At 42.0% G+C, this 16,966-nt stretch overlaps 2 protein-coding genes across 7 annotated transcripts in view; one reads left to right on the top strand and one right to left on the bottom strand.

Moving 5' to 3' along the window:
- Positions 1-2,506, bottom strand: part of RPGRIP1L (RPGRIP1 like) — a 98,874-nt gene extending 96,368 nt beyond the window's left edge. The window contains exon 1 of one of the 3 annotated variants that reach the window (XM_004264899.4): positions 2,425-2,506. The gene's annotated coding sequence lies outside the window, so the exon portion shown is untranslated. The remainder of the gene's footprint in view (positions 1-2,424) is intronic. The other 2 variants (XM_033418964.2, XM_049702732.1) reach the window with 2 other exon arrangements.
- Positions 2,507-2,563: 57 nt separating this feature from the next.
- Positions 2,564-16,966, top strand: part of FTO (FTO alpha-ketoglutarate dependent dioxygenase) — a 373,881-nt gene continuing 359,478 nt past the window's right edge. For 3 of the 4 annotated variants that reach the window (XM_049702738.1, XM_049702735.1, XM_049702737.1), the window contains exon 1: positions 2,582-2,820. In XM_049702738.1, coding sequence (XP_049558695.1) covers positions 2,776-2,820 — 45 coding nt within the window. In that variant the 5' untranslated portion in view covers positions 2,582-2,775. Of the gene's footprint in view, positions 2,821-16,966 lie in introns of all 4 variants that reach the window. The other variant, XM_049702733.1, reaches the window with a different exon arrangement.

Genomic DNA, 16,966 nt, shown 5'->3' with positions numbered 1-16,966 from the left:
GAGAAAAGAAAATTCAAATAAAATCTTTCCAAGTTGTAACATTAACTATGCAATGGAATGAACCAAATAAAATGAATAAGGCACTAGAACTTTAATGGACATCTTATTGCCCACATGTGCTGCTTGAAGAAGATGAAAGCTTCTATTTTAAAAGTAATACTACACTCGGGCTTCCCTGGTGGCGCAGTGGTTGAGCGTCCGCCTGCCGATGCAGGGGACACGGGTTCGTGCCCCAGTCTGGGAAGATCCCACATGCCGCGGAGCGGCTGGGCCCGTGAGCCATGGCCGCTGTGCCTGCGCGTCCGGAGCCTGTGCTCCGCAACGGGAGAGGCCACAACAGTGAGAGGCCCACGTACCACCAAAAAAAAAAAAAAAAAAAAGTAATACTACATTCAATCATGGAGCCAGTGGTCCTTTCAACCGTATATTTCCTATCGTTTGCTTAGGAAATGAGGTAAGATTATCATTCTTCCTTTTCTCTTCTTCTTTTTCCTCTATCTGAAACAAAAACAAACTCCCCCAAATTTAAGAAATACCTCCTCTCCATCCGCTATCCCCTTCTCTGCTCCCCAAAGAAAGAAGGTATTTGGAAAAAACTCAAGTCAGGAACTTGATTCAAATGGTTGTTTCTCTTACTTACTGGCCGGTCAAGTCACCTAATCTTGCTGAGTTTCAGTTCCTTAATTTAAAAAAGAAAAAAACAATTCCTATGTCACAGAGTTATTTTAAAGGTAAGTGAGATGGTAAATTAAAGGCATATAGCACATTTGCCTGGGATGTTCATATCACTTGAATATTAATCTTCAGCTTGATGCATAAAGGAGTGGGTAGTTCCAAGTTTTGTGAAAGAGGTTTCATAAATTCACCAGCTGGGTTTGTTTTTGTAGTATCCTTTGTTGCCATGAGGCCTAGGTCCCTACCTCCTAGGAAGTCCCAGGGCTTCCTACCTCCACATACATGCTGTCCAGCTAATTCTGGCTTTTTTACAGTTTCTATTCTTTACAGAGATGCATCACAGTAACTTAGTTTTAAATGCGGATGTGAGTGGTCCATGCAATGTTTAGTAATGCAAAAAACGAATGAAGATGTCCTAAGGCAGAGGTTCCCAATCTCTAGCACATTGGTCCTAGAATGTAAAGTCTGAGAGAGTAGCAAGCTGATTTGTCTCGTTTACCTCTGTATTCTCAGAGCCTGGCACAGTGCTGGGTGCATAGCTGGCATTCACTAAATAGTTGTTGAATGAATGAATGAATGAATGGAGTCCTTGGGGCTTCAGGGTCTGTGGAGCCAGAGATGGTTTCCAAAATCTTGTATGCATATGTATACATGCATCATCTTTTAGAGAGAAGGTTAATAACTTTTATTATAACTCATCAAAGATTTCGGACCAGTGCATTTTTACTGTGACATAAACAACTAACATACATATGCCTAGGAGATCATCTACTTCTCTTGGAAACACTGCCACAGGAGAGGTCAATTTAGGAACCAAATTAGCAAGAAGTTTAAACACAGGACACTTGTGAAAATAACTTTTCCATGATAGAGCTATGGTGGCTTTTATAACAACAGTGATGATGATGATGGTGTTAACATTTATTGAATGCTTACTAAAACGTGCCAGGTGCTCTTCTAAGTGCTCTGCTTATGTGAATTAATTAACTATCTCACAATATCCTTGTGAGGTTGTTACTCAAAATGTTTCCTACTTTACAAATGAAGAAACTGATACACAGCTTAGGTAACTTGCCCAAGGTCACACATCTAAGAAGTAGTTGTCTGATCCTACTTTTGACTGTCACAGCTGGGAAGCAGGGAACCAGTGTTACTGGCATCTAGAGGCCAGAGACGATGCTAACTATCCTATAACGCACAGGAACCACAAAAAAAGAATTATCTGACCCCAAATGTTAATAGCGTTGAGGTTGAGAGACCTTGCACAGTGCTGCGATGTCTCACCAACACCGTGTCATGCGATCTCTCCTGGCTCACTGCGTGCCACTCACACTGTTCTCTAGGTTCTTCAAATCCATGGTGCCCTTGTCTTGCTCGAGGCCTTTGCACTAGCTGGCTCCTCATTCTTTGGGACTCAGCTGAAACATCACTTTTTCAGAGAGGCCTTCCCTGAGCATCCTATGTTAGCATACTCTTCCAATTTCAGCGCTGTTTATTTCTTTTACAGCAATCATCTCGAACTGGGTTTAGGGCTGGGACAGAAAATTTCAAACCGGTGCTGGGGGTGGGGACAATGGGCGGGCTGTGATTCGGGCCTGAGGAGGTGGAGGTGTCTCGAGCCTGGCTTCTCTTCACGCGAGTAGAACTCCAGGGCTTCTCCAGGACGTAGAGCAGACCCCAGGACCCCGGCCCGTGCTGCAAGTAGAGGGGCGCCAACCTGCGCCCCATCTATTCCCCGGGAGTACTCACCGCCACTCTCGCCCCGCCGCTAGCTACCGTTGCTATAGCGCCGACGGCGTGTGGTGCGGCCGGCCTAGAGGAGCACGGGAAAAACATGGCCGGCCCCGTTGCCTCCTGGGAAATGTAGTTCTCTTCGGGCCCTAGCACGCCAGCTGTCGGACCTGGGAAATTCTCTTGCTCCCAACCCCGAGGCGCATTCCGGCGTCGCCGCAGTGCATCCTGGGAGTGGTAGTTCCCGCGGCTCCGAGGGAGAATGGCGGCAGGCGGGAGCAGGACGCAGAGAGAACTACATGGAGGAGGCGGGGTGTAGGGCGAGGAAGCTACGCGACTAGCAGTGGCGAAGGCTGCTGTATCGGCAGCATGAAGCGGACCCCGACAGCCGAGGAACGAGAGCGCGAAGCTAAGGTATGTCGGGCTCTCCGGAGTCTGGGATCTTTCGGGCACTTGTAGCTGGGGGCTGGGAACCGGAAGGGCCTGGTTGAAAGGCAAGCGGATCCATGGTCTTAAGCCAAGGGATGACAAGGCCTTGTCAGCAAGGGAGCCAGAGCCTTCGGGGGCTCTAAATTCGTGCTGCTCGGGATGCAGGCCTGGTCCTGTTGGACCAGCTCACATGAGAATCAAGACACCATTTCCTTGTCCTGCTTCTGCACCTCATTCCTTGTTTAAATTTGTAGCTACCCAGGTGCCTCAGTTTACCGGACTCTCAGGTGCCTGTGATCATATCAGTTGTGCTTTCTTTTTCGGTAATGATTTCTGCGGACTGACATCGGTTTAGGTGAAATAATCTGTGCGGTCAGATGTGTGTATTTGGAACAGTTGTCTATGTTGTGTCTTCGGCACCGTGGATATAGATCTTTAACTACAATCCCATTTTCTACTTTTGGGGTTCACCCTGTAGCATTTGCTCTTCCATGAGATTACAATAAAAATAGTAATAGAATTTTTCTGTTTTTAGCATTTATTACGTGTCAGGCTCTGCGTTTTCATAATATTTATTTCATATTCTTATCACAACAGATTGCAAGTTAGATATTATACAGGTGGAGTATCAAGAGCCCTGTTTTACAGATGAAGACTTGAGGCTCAGAAGAATTGAGTGTTTCCCTCATTCCGCAAATCAAGTCCTATTGATTTGTCTAAATATATTGGTAATCGGGTCACTTATTTCCATCTTCACCGCCTTGGACCAAGCTACCATTACCTCTTCAATGGACCGTTCCAGTAGTCTTCTTATTGGTCTATATTCACTCTACACCCAAACACTCCTTGCTCCCCTTCTGTTCCTTCTTCCACACAAGACTCTTCTCTACACTGTGGTGTGTGAGCTTTTCAAAATGCAAATCTAGGGCTTCCCTGGTGGCGCAGTGGTTGAGAGTCCGCCTGCCGATGCAGGGGACACGGGTTCGTGCCCCGGTCCGGGAAGATCCCACATGCCATGGAGCGGCTGGGCCCGTGAGCCATGGCCGCTGAGCCTGCGGGTCTGCGGGTCTGTGCTCTGCAACGGGAGAGGCCACAACAGTGAGAGGCCCGGGTACTGCAAAAAAAAAAAAAAAAAAAAGCAAATCTAATCATGGCCCTTTCCTTCCTACATCCTCTGCCAACCACCTGTTTAAAAATATTTCATGGAATTCCCTGACAGTCCAGTGGTTAGGAGTAGGCACTTTCACTGCGGTGGCCTGGGTTCAATCCCTGGTTGGGAATTAAGATCCGGCAAGCCTCGCAGTGTGACCAAAAAAAAAAAGAAAAAGAATCTGTCATGGTTTTCTGTTGCTCTTAGGATAAAGAGGAAACTTCACATGCTCACACTGTTTTGCATGTTGTAGACCTTACTTGCATCATCCACAGCCTCAGTAGACATGACACTCTCCCTGCTCTCTGCCCATCAGCCACTTTGGCCTTCTTAGAAGTCCCTCTGTCCTGTGCTTTATCTGGTTACAGGGCCTTTATACGTGCTATTTGTTGCTCACTCTGTATCAGGCAATTATTGGATGTGAGAACCATTGGTAAATGAAATAGACAGTTTGTGCTCTCATAGAATTTAGAGTCCTACAAGTGAACTCACTTTGTCTTAGGGCAATACCTCTATGGAGTTAAGATATAAAATGTGCTCTATTATGACCCGAGCTACAGCAAAGTTTCACCAGAGACCTGAAGTTTCCATGCCTGAGTCTGTATGTGATAAAGGCAGTATATAAAGATGGGTACAAAGGGGAAAGATCCTTCTGCATTAGTCTACAGCAGTTCCAAGAAACAGATGTCACACAGTGGTATCGTGTGTAATGTCTTTCTTACCTTTTGGGTTTACAATGAAAGTTATTCATTTCTTCTGTAAAGACTTATTTAGCACCTATTATTTGCCAGACACAGGGATTCTGATTTTGGCTAAGATAGAATCCCTGCACAAGGGAGCTTTTATTCTATTGAAACCCTAACTGTTGCCTGTGAGGTAGTTGTTAATGTCATTCACACTTGATGGATGTTGAAATGGAGGCTTGTAGAAGTTATAACTTGCCCAAGGCCACTTGGTTGCTCTGTGAAATGAGGTTTTCTGACTCCAAAGCTTTTTTTCCATTTTCTGCTTGTAAAACATGTTGAAATGATACAGCAAGTTGTTTGCCTGTTTACTTAAAAAATTTCTTTGATCTTTATTTAAAATTTATTTATGAAATATTACTGGTTGGAGCAAAGTATAGGAAATTAAGTTTTAAATCTTAAATATAAAACGATAAAATGTTCATTTACTCATGAATTATCTTCTCTTTTTCTAAAGGAGGTGTTATTTACGTACCGTAATGTGCATCCGTTTAGTGTACAATTTGATGAGTTTTGATGGATAAAAACACCTGTGGAACCACCACCACAGTTGATACAGAGAACATTTTAATCCCTTCTAATAGTTTCTTCTTGCTGGTTTGCAGTCAGTCTCTTCCCTCACCTTGGCTCCCAAGCAAGCACTGATAGGTTTTCTCTCATTGTAGATGAAGTTTGTATTTTCTAGGACTTCATATAGGTGGAAGTATACTGTATGTATTCTTGGGTCTGTCTGCTTTCAATCAGCATAATGATTTTTGAGATTGATTCATGTTGTTGCGTGTATCAGTATCTCATTCCTTTATATTGCTGATTAATTGTCTGCTGTGTGGCTCTGGCACATTTGTTTATTCATTCACGAGTTGCCGAACATTTGGATTGTTTCTGGTTTGGGGCTATTATGAAGAAAGCGGCTATGACCATTCATGTATAAGTCTGCATTTTCATTTCTTTTGGATGAATACCCAGGAGTCCACTTGGTGCGTGCTATGGTAGTTCTGTGTTTAACCATATAAGAAACCGCTAAACAATTTTTCAAAGTGATTCTCCCATTTGTATTAGTTTCCCAGGGCAGCTGGCACAGGTTCCCACAAACTTGGTGTCTTAAGACAACAAAAATGTTTTCTCTCACTGTTCTAGAGATACGTCTGAAGTCAAGGTGTCGATGGGGCCTCTGAAGGCTCTAGGGGAGAATCCTTCCTGGTCTCTTCCAGCTTCTGGTGACTCTAGGCATTCCTTGGCTTGGGCTGTATAACTTCAATCTCTGCTCTAGTCTTCCATGGCTACCTTCTCTGAGTTTCTGTGTCTTAAATCTCTGTCTCTTTTCTCTTATAAGGACACCAGTCATTGCACTGAGGACCTACCCTAAATCCAAGATGATCTTAATTTCATTATCCTCAAGGTCCTTAACTTAATTACATCTGCAAAGACCCTTTTTCCAAATAAGATCACATTGACAGGCACCGGTGGTTAAGACTTGGCCATATCTTTTTGGGGGATGCTATTCAAACCCACTACACCATTTTACATTTCCGTCAGCTGTCTGTGAGAGTTCTGGTTGCTCCATAGCCTCACCAGTACTTGGTATTGTCCGTCTTTGTCTTTTAAATTTTAGCCCTTCTAGTGGGAGTGTGGTGGTATCTCATTGTGGTTTTAATTTGCATTTCAGTGATGACTAATGAGGGTGAGTATCTCTTTGAAAAGCTTTTTTCCATGTGGTAGTATCAGTACTTTGTTCCTTTTTATTACTGAAAAATGTATAATTCCGGGCTTCCCTGGTGGCGCAGTGGTTGAGAGTCTGCCTGCCGATGCAGAGGACGTGGGTCTGTGCCCCGGTCCGGGAAGATTCCACATGCCGCGGAGTGGCTGGGCCCGTGAGCAATGGCCGCTGAGCCTGCGCATCCGGAGCCTGTGCTCCGCAACGGGAGAGGCCACAACAGTAAGAGGCCCGCCTACTGCAAAAAAAAAAAAAAAAAGTACTATTCCAATGTATGAATGTACCACATTTTGTTTAATCCATTCGCCAGTTAATGGTTAGTTGGGTTGTTTCCACTATTTGACTATTATGAATAATGCTGCTATGAACGTTTGTGTTCTACTTTTTATATGTACAAATGTTTTCATTTTTCTTAGGTAGATATCTAGGAGTGGAATTGCTGGGTCATGTGGTAAATCTGTGCTTAACATTTAAAAAAAACTGCTGTACTGTTTGTTACTGTCTGAATGCTTGTGTCCCCCACAAATTTTCTTGTTGAAATTCTGATCCCCCAGGTGATGGTATTAGGAGGTAGGGCCTTTTGGAGGTGATTAGGTGGTTAGGAATGGAATTAGTGTCCTTATAAAAGAGGCCTGAGAGACGTCCCTTGCCCCTTCTGCCATGTGAGGGTACAACATTAAGTTGGGAGTTCTACAACCAGAAGAGGGTCTTCACCAGAACCCAGCCGTGCTGGCACCCAGATCTTGGACTTCCAGCCTCCAGATGTGAGCAGAAAATTTCTGCTGTTTATAAGCTACCTAGTCTATGGTATTTTGTTACAGCAGCCTGGATGGACCAAGACATTGTTTTACAATGTGGACGCACCATTTGATATTCATGTTTGAGGGTTCCAATTTCTTAACATCCTCATCACTTGTTATCACTATCTTTTTGAAAGTGGGTGTGAAGTGGTATCTCATAGTGGTTTTGCTTTTCATTTCTCTGATGTCTAATGATGCAGAGCTGCTTCTCGTGTGTTGGTTTATCAGGTATATGTCTTCTTTAGTGAGGTGTCTGTTCAGATCTTTTGCGCTTTTTTTTTTTTTTTTGGTTGGGTTATTTGTGTTAATATTAAGTGTTGTGAGTTCTTTATATTTTCTGGATATAGGTCCTTTGTCAGCAATATGTATGGTGAATATTGTCTCTCACTCATTTAGTTTACTTAATAGTCTTTACGAGCAGGAGTGTTTAATTTTGATAAAGGTCCAATTTATCGATATTTCTTTTTATGATTCATGCTTTTTGTGTCATATCGATGAAGTCTTTACCTATCCTAAGGTCACAAAGATTTGTTTGCTTTTTTCTTTTTGGCTGCGTTGGGTCTTTGTTGCCCCGCGCGTGCGCGGGCTTTCTCTAGTTGTGGCGAGCAGGCGAGCAGGGGCTACTCTTTGTTGTGGTGTGCAGGCTTCTCATTGCGGTGGCTTCTCTTGCTGGGGAGCATGGGCTCTAGATGTGTGGACTTCAGTAGTTGCAGCATGTGGGCTCAGTAGTTGTGGTGCACGGGCTTAGTTGCTCCACGGCATGTGGGATCTTCCCGGACCAGGGATCAAACCTGTGTCCCCTGCATTGGCAGGCGGGTTCTTAACCACTGTGCCACCAGTGAAGCTCCTCCTGTTTGCTTTTTTTTTTTTTTTTTTTTGCGGTACGCAGGCTTCTCACTGTTGTGGCCTCTCCCGTTGCGGAGCACAGGCTCCGGATGCGCAGGTTCAGCGGCCATGGCTCACGGGCCCAGCCGCTCCACGGCATGTGAGATCCTCCCGGACCGGGACACGAACCCGTGTCCCCTGCATCGGCAGGTGGACTCTCAACCACTGCGCCACCAGGGAAGCCCCTCCTGTTTGCTTTTTAAATTAAACTTCTTACCCCTATAATGGGTAATTGCTTTTGGTTTTCCTTTTCTCTTTGAAATAAGTTAGAATATATTTTCTTCTTGTGATTGCTTATGTCATAGACTTTTATACAGTTTCCAAGTCTGGAGGGTGAATAAAAAGGTTGGATTAAATAGTTAGCTTTTTATGATAACGTTTATTTAATTTGTGTTAAAACATAAGAGGGTACCAAAGTATATTTATGCTTTTTGTGTGTGTGTGTGTGGTACGCGGGCCTCTCACTGTTGTGGCCTCTCCCGCTGCGGAGCACAGGCTCTGGACGCGCAGGCTCAGCGGCCATGGCTCACGGGCCTAGCCGCTCCGCAGCATGTGGGATATTCCTGGACCGGGGCACGAACCTGTGTCCCCTGCATCGGCAGGTGGACTCTCAACCACTGTGCCACCAGGGAAGCCCTTCATGCATTTTTAAAATGAATTTTTTTACAAGGCATGTCGTGGAATAGTCCAGATTAGTATTTGATAGGCTGAGTTAGAACCATGGCCTCTAAAATTTTTTTTGCTGTTGGACAGAGAGTTGGCACCCTGTGCCTCAGTTTCTCCAGCCAGAAAATGGAGTCAAGAATAGCTGCTTCTGTGAGTTGCTGTGAGAATCTAGTATGATTAGGTTTGGCCATTGTGCCAGGGACAGAGTAGGTATGGCTTTGATTGAGGGTTGCCCAAAGAACCCTTTGCTGACATAAGGCTGCCCCCATTTTTTTTTAGATGATATAATTTATTATTTTGAAATGATTTAAAATTTATAGAAGAGCTGTAAGAGTAGAACAAAGAGCCCTCACAAACCTATCACCCAGATTCAGAACTTGCTTACATCTTGCTACATTTGCTTTATAGCTCTCTCCCTTTCATATAAATACATGAACTATTATTATTTTTTTTATGAACTATTACAGAGTAAATTGGAGACATCAATCCTCTTTACCCCTAAATACTTCAGCATGTATTTCCTAAGAACAAGGATGCTCTCATATATAAACATAGCCAGTTGTCAATTTCAGAAAAAGTTAACATTGATAAAATACTCTTATTTAATCCAAAATCCATATTTAAATTTTGCTAATTGTCCTAATAATATCTTTTATAGCTTTTTTTTTTTTTTTCTGGTCCAGGTTTCAATCCAGGGTCATACGTTACCTTTAATTGTCATGTCTCTGGTCTGTTTTAATCTCCTTCAATCTGGTCTCCTTTAATCTCCTTTAAATTGGTTCCTCATCCTTTCTTAGTCTTTTATGACATTGACATTTGTGATGAGTAAGGCACTGACCTTTGTGATGAGTACAGGCTATTTTGTTTTGTATAATTTCCCAGTATTCTTTTTTTTTTTTTTTTGCCTTGCCGTGCTGCATACGGGGATCTTAGTTCCCCGACGAGGGATTGAACCCGAGCCCCCTGTAGTGGAAGCGCAGAGTCTTAACCACTGGATGGCCAGGGAAGTTCCCCTGTATTCTTAGTTGTCTGATATTTCCTTATGATTAGATTCAGAGTATGCATTTTTGGCATGTATATTTTTAAGGAAACATAGGGGCCACTAGAGAGCACAGATTTACAACTTACACATTCATCCTGCCTATGAAGGTGTTTTATTTGGCCCAAATGAACTGTGTTTGAAAGTTTCCAAATTATTTTCCAATGTTTAAAAGTTGAGAGATTACACATAAAAGTCTGGATGGCTGGCTTTCTTGAAAAACTAGACTATCTGGCAACACTAGGCATGCATTTCATTAACCAGAGCTGAACAGTGGCTGCCTCTTTAGATGAGAATGTACTTTCCATTGTGCCACACTCCAGCATTGCCCATTTAGTCACAGTAGAGTGGTTTAGAGTGTGAGGCTTTAGAGGCAGATCCCGGAATAGAATCCTGCTCCGTCATTTGACTTAAGCAACTTAACTTCTCTATACCTCTGTTTCCTCATCTGTAAAACTGTGGTGGTATTTATGATTTTGATGAGGGTGAACTGAGATATAGGTAAAGCACCTAGAACATTGTGGTGTTGTTATCACCGTCATCTCATTGTCATCATCATTACCACCTGTCTAATCCCAGTAGATATTTAGCCTATATTCAGGCCATTCATTCTGTGAACTTATAGTATATGAGTGTCTAATCGGGCAGGTTTTCTCTACTGGGGTCACACTAACTTCTTACCCATTCGTCCCAAATGGTACTAGTGATGTACCACCCTTGGAATAATTGAGAACATAAGTCAAACTATTTTCTGTGTTCCTTGGTTCAGTTGAGGAGCCCGGTTAAAAGTGCCAAGTAGGGTACTCAGCACTGGGGACATATGGGTAAATATAGCAGATTTGGTCCCATGGGACTGGCTGCCTTACCATGGAAGATAGATAATTAAGCAAGTACCAGCAGTAGAGTGGTGCGTTTTACCATGGGAATGGGACATGGTAGCAGGGAGGATCTACTGTGGTATGGGGGTCATGGAATTCCTTCCTCAGGAATATCTATTTAACGTGGTCTAGGGGTCATGGAATTCCTTCCTAAGATCTCTTTAAGGATATTTCCGTACAAGAGGCCCAGGACTCCTTTAGAGGTTGTTCAGAAATATTAGAACTGTTCTTTAGTTCTGGAATGAAAAGATGTGGATGTTGAATTCCAAGCTAGTGTTAAAGGTTCTTATGCTGGCTTGGGTGAGATCATCATTTTTTAAATTATTGAGAATAGAAACAGTTTAAATTTATTACTGAGAGGGTTATATACTTAATGGGAGCATAATAATTTTGTTTGAGAAATGTACATTTTAACTTTGCAGTGGAGAAAACCTGGCAGTCGCTACCTCCGCCAGGTTATCAAGGTCAACATCATCAGTGGCAACAAGTCATGTTGATGACATGACCCCTTGATCTGTTTAATTAATAATAAAGTGATTAAAATGGTAAAAAAATGTGTATTTTTATTAGTGAAGGAATATAGCCAGAATAGATAAGCCTGCTGTTTCAAATAAAAATCCTTTAAAAAGTCTTCCATTTTTGGTGATAATTGTCTTAATATCATTTAACAAGGTAAACCTTAAGTTATAAGGTATAATGAGTTATAAATATAATAACTTAATAAAAGGAAGTTTGTTATTTATGTATGTATCCACTGGGTTTTTTTTTTTTTTCTTTGCGGTACGCGGGCCTCTCACCGCTGTGGCCCCTCCCGTTGCGGAGCACAGGCTCCGTTCGCGCAGGCTCAGCGGCCATGGCTCACGGGCCCAGCCGCTCCGCGGCATGTGGGGTCTTCCCGGACCAGGGCACGAACCCGCGTTCCCTGCATCGGCAGGCGGACCCTCAACCACTGCGCCACCAGGGAAGCCCATAAGTATCTTTTGAATGAAGAGTGAATGGTCGAGAGCCTCAGCAGTCTGATGCATGTTACATGTGACCCTTAGTAATTATCATACTGGCTCCTTGGCTGCTGATTGGAGTTATTATGGCTGAGTTTAGCAATACCGGTTCTGGCACTTAGACTGCAAGCGTCAAGAAAAGTTAAAAGAAAGTTAGAGACCGTGTCTTTTTAGTTTTGTTATCACTATTCTATCCCTTGTACTTAACATGGTGCCAGGCACATAGTAAGTATTCCATAAATATTTATCAAATGAATGAATGGATTCCCAAGAGCATTGCCTGTTATTGGTTGTTAGGCTTTCTACCAGTGAGAGAGGGAACCAGAACCTGAAAGAAATAAGGGAAAATGGTTAAATACTTACGAACTTCAAAATTACTTAACATACCATAAACATAGGTTTATGTTTTGAGAAACAAGACTCTTCAGCACATGCAACTCTCAACAGTTGTTTTCTAGTATTCTCTTTCAAATTTTAAATGTTAGCTTACCTTCCAGGTTTAGTGTATTTTGTTGTGGTTAGTTTATTATGGTAGATTTCTTGATTAAAGTTTTCTTTTTTTTTGCGGTACACGGGCCTCTCACCTCTGTGGCCTCTCCCGTTGCGGAGCACAGGCTCCGGACGCACAGGCTCAGCAGCCATGGCTCACGGGCCCAGCCGCTCCGCGGCACGTGGGATCCTCCCGGACCGGGGCACGAACCCCTGCATCCGCAGGCGGACTCCCAACAACTGCGCCACCAGGGAAGCCCCTAAAGTTATTTTTAAAGTGTGACTTTCTAACGTCTCGAAGAAAAGAACTTTATAGTTGAGATGGTACTTTTGGAGCCTCAAAAAAAAGGCACAGTTTGGAGAAGATGAATTTAGAGTTCTGCTAACCTCATTCACTTATTAACCTTTGGTTACAAACTGATTTTGGATTATCTTACAAAATTGTCTCGCTAGCTGATTTTCTAGTGTAAGCTGGGAAGAATCTGGGGGACTGTTGGGTTGGGTCAGGACATGTTCAGGAGATTAAGATGTACATTGCTAGGAACTTGTCTCCAAACATTTGCCCTTGGCATTGTGTTTCTCTGCAAGACCAGCACGTGTTTGAAAGCTGAACCTTGAGCATAGGTTTGAAAGCCTATATAGGCTTGTATTTTTGTTTATGCTACAAGCATCTGTCCTGTTGCCATGCCCATCATGTATTTGCCCTGTAGTTTGGGAAAGGACCTGCCTGTGAAGTGACGTGCCTTCCTTTATGTTAAAGAACCACTCTGTGGATAAGGGTCTAGGTTGAGACCTTTACATCTGGTAGAAACCACATAGAAAACTCAGTTTGAAGGGCCAAATTATGTTGCATCCGGTCTGAGGAGGAGATTTTGTTGCCAGTGCGTGAGTGTTTTCATAACTGTTTGTGATCAGAAAATTCAGAGCTCTGATTTCTGCATTAGCCCTAAGTCTGCCCTTTGTCACCTTCATTTAGCGACTGGATCATTCAAGGCTGAGCCTCAAGGGCCAGCATATCTCCAGTAATAATATAAAATGGGCTGATGTGGCAGCCTTAACTCACTCTGCTGAATTGGGCATGATTAAAGTCTCAAGGCTGCATTAATATGGATTTTCTCTTTCCATGTACAGCAGTCCATTATCTCACTGTTTCCCTGTTTGCCATTTTTTGAAAACAGAGATGGAAAATTTTGCTGATGATATATTTTTTTCTGTCAGCACGAATGTTCTGCTTTTCTTTTTTCTTCTTTTTTTTTTTTGCTTGAAAATAGCACCAGGCAAATGAATGCAGACATTACAGTTTCCGTGGGCTCCAGCCTGTTGTCATGTCAATCTTGTTATTTAGGTAAATAGCGTGCCATTTTTTGCCGACTCAGCAGCCAATATGCTGCGAGCAATTTTTGTTTCAGTCACATGATTGGCTGGGAACACTATAAATGATACAAATAATTGGGAAATCGTAGTCATTGTTCTCATAAAACCTGATCCTGGCGTTGGAACCAGCCAGGCAGAGGAGTTGTATGTGCAGCCCGGAAAGGAAAGGATGGGCAGCCAGGGTACCCAGCTTTTAAATTTATCAGACCCCTGCTGCTTAAATTGCCCCAGCTGTTAATGCTGGAACCATTACAGTAATGGACTCAGCAAATGAAGGGGAACGAAGACACGCACACTTTATTACCAGAGGGGCAATTTTCTTTTCATCTGTAATAGCAGCGGTGCCTCGTATTGATCAGCCCATCAAGATACTAATCCTCTGTAAAATTACTCGTTATAACTGAAAATGTGTTAATCCAAATCAGTCTGTGTCCCGACTGCCTACTTACTATTGAATACAGACTATCAGATGGTTTATTTTTCATGATTTAAAGCCTCTGCCCTGGAAATGGTTGGCGTTTCCCCCGCAACACCGAGTGCTTAATCTTAGCTCTAGCCCAGGGTTGTCTTTTTGTTTTAAACAGAACATCACCCACTTAATTAAGGAGTGAGTGTCTGTCTTGCTGTCTGAGTTATGCTGGTGTTTTACGTTCTTCTGGATTTATTAAGCATCTTGTTTTACATTCGGTCTGTGGTTTGTGCTGTAAATAAAAATAAGCCCATCTTGCACACATTAGAAATTTGCAGGTAGCAAAATGTCAATAAGTAGCAGGGATGGAAGCTTCTTTGATTTACACTTCAGGCACCAGGTTGTGCTTTGTCGATTGAACCCATAGGCAGGGTGCATCCTGGTGTCTGCTGTGTAGCAGATGTGTTTTTGCATCTTTATCTGAGAAAGTTTATGGTTATTTCTGCCTCCTTAGTTCAGTAGATTGCCTTTTAGACAATGAGGCATAGCTACTCCACCCCCCCATTGTGTTTTGTGAGACATGGCTATAGCTAGATATTATTTTATTATAAGAAGACCTGTTAAAACTGAGTTCTGTCTTCCTTGATATTCAGAATTTTAGGAGTTACTCCTTAAAACTTTCAATTTTTATTCATTATAGTCTAAATGTACATATATATTTATTTGTACACAGACTGATGCCCTCTTGGCAGTATTTTTATTTTCTCGAATATATTGTCATTGCTCAAAGCATTTGTGTGGCATTCTTCATAGAGTTCATTTAGAAATTCTTTTTTTTTGCGGTACGTGGGCCTCTCACTGTCGTGGCCTTTCCCGTTGTGGAGCACAGGCTCCGGACGCGCATGCTCAGCGGCCATGGCTCACGGGGCACAGCCGCTCTGCGGCATGTGAGATCTTCCCGGACCGGGGCACAAACCTGTGTCCCCTGCGTCGGCAGGTGGACTCTCAACCACTGCGCCACTAGGGAAGCCCTCAGAAATTCTTAATGAGGACTTTCTTTGCCAGGAATTGTGTTAGGGGCTGGAGATTCAAGGATGAAAAAGAGACAGTCTTTGCCATTGAGGACCTTAGCTCAGTTGGAAGATAGGCACGTGAACAAATAATTACAATAATGTAGTATTGTAAATGTTAAAATCCACTTGTGAATGTAGTTCCTGGGAGCAGATATGAGTTATGGGCACAATAGCAAAATCAGCTAATCGATTTTTCTTGCTGTGTTACCAAAAGCAGAATTAAACAGTTTAATCACGCTTTAAGACTTGCATCTGAATGATTCCCAGCTGTTTGAAAGAAATCTCATCTTTCAGGAGACTTGTTTACTGCCCTCTGGGGACAGTCAAAAGAAGGCTTTCCAAAAATGTTATGCTCAGTGACCACATCTTTGGATATGTATAGAGTTTCCCATGGAGACGACTTTAAAGGGGATAGTGCTTATTTGATTGCTTATGTTCTGGCATTATATTATAAGTCAGTCTTGTTGCTTTAGAGTATAGTTGATCAAGAGAGACAGTAACCTGTCCTGGTTAAGAGCATGGATTTTGGCCAGCCTGCCTTGTTTTTCCCCTAGCTTTCCTTATTAGCTGAGCAATCTTGGGTAAGTCACCTAATCTTCTTGAGCCTCAATCTTCATGTGTAAAATGGGGATAATAATAGTTGTGAGCATTAAATGGTTTAATATATGTAAAGCATTTAGAATAGTGATGGGCATATATAAGTGCTATGTATATAAGCATTAGCTATTATTACCGTGAATGTGACTGTAGGTAATGAAATTATTTTCCACATGTGGCTTATGAAAGGCAGCTTTGTAAATGTATGACCACAATATGTGTGGCATATAAGATGGTGAAGCATTTTCTATTTAGGATACTATTTTTTCCTGATTACATAATTTGTTATTTTAGAAAAATTTAAAAATATGGAAAAATACCAAGCAGGGAAAAAAAAAGTCTCCTATAATCCTTTAGAGATAACCACTGTGTAACTTACTGTATTGGTATATTTGTTATAATATTGTTATTATGCCTGTCATACATACAATATGTGCAGTATGATCCTAATTTTGTCTAAAATATATTTATGATACATATTTATACAAGAGATATTTTAAACAAAAATTGGAATCATAATGTATATATTTTGTATTCTGGTCTTTTTCACTTACCAGTATCCAGTATATTGTGAATATTTTTCCATGTCATTACAATTATAGTATTTCATCATATGGATTTTCTTCCTGCTATTATAAATTATCGTTCAGTGACCATTCTTGCACATAAATCTCTGCGCAAATCTCTGGTATTTTCTGTAGGGTAAATTAAAGGAAGGTGAATTGTCGAGTTAACATTTGTAAAGATTTTTGGCTTATATTGTCAGATTGCCACCCAGAGGGGTGATGCCGGTTTCCACTCTAACAAGCAGTGCATGAGAATGCATATTTGGTACATCCTCTCCAACACTGGGAACTGTCATAAGATAAAAATATTTGCCAATTTGGGAGAGATGAGTAGGAGCTCATTGTAGAACTATTTTGTATTTTCTTAATTACTAAGTACTGTATGGTTGAATTTACTCCTGTTGTGATTATTGGCCAGATATAGTTCTTTTGTGCTTTGTTTATTTATATAGCCTTCATTCATTTTGCTAATGTATGTCTTTTCTTATTGATTTGTAAGAACACTTTATAGATTAGGGATATTATCATTTGTTAATCATGTGCTGGAAATATTTTTCCTTGTTTGTTTATTGCCTGCCTTTTGCTTTCGTATTTTTGTTATTCAGATTAACGGTCGCTTATACGTCCTTCTAATAATTTTACATTTTTATTGTATAATTCTTGTAATGCATCTAGAATTTAGTTGGTGTATGATATGGGAGAGATGTCTAATTCCTCCTAAATGATTAACCAGTTATCCCCACTGCATTT

Source organism: Orcinus orca, chromosome 20 (assembly GCF_937001465.1).
Source record: "Orcinus orca chromosome 20, mOrcOrc1.1, whole genome shotgun sequence".
Taxonomy (NCBI): domain Eukaryota; kingdom Metazoa; phylum Chordata; class Mammalia; order Artiodactyla; family Delphinidae; genus Orcinus; species Orcinus orca.
The sequence above is the reverse complement of the archived record's forward strand: the minus strand, read 5'-3'. Positions and strand labels throughout refer to the sequence as shown.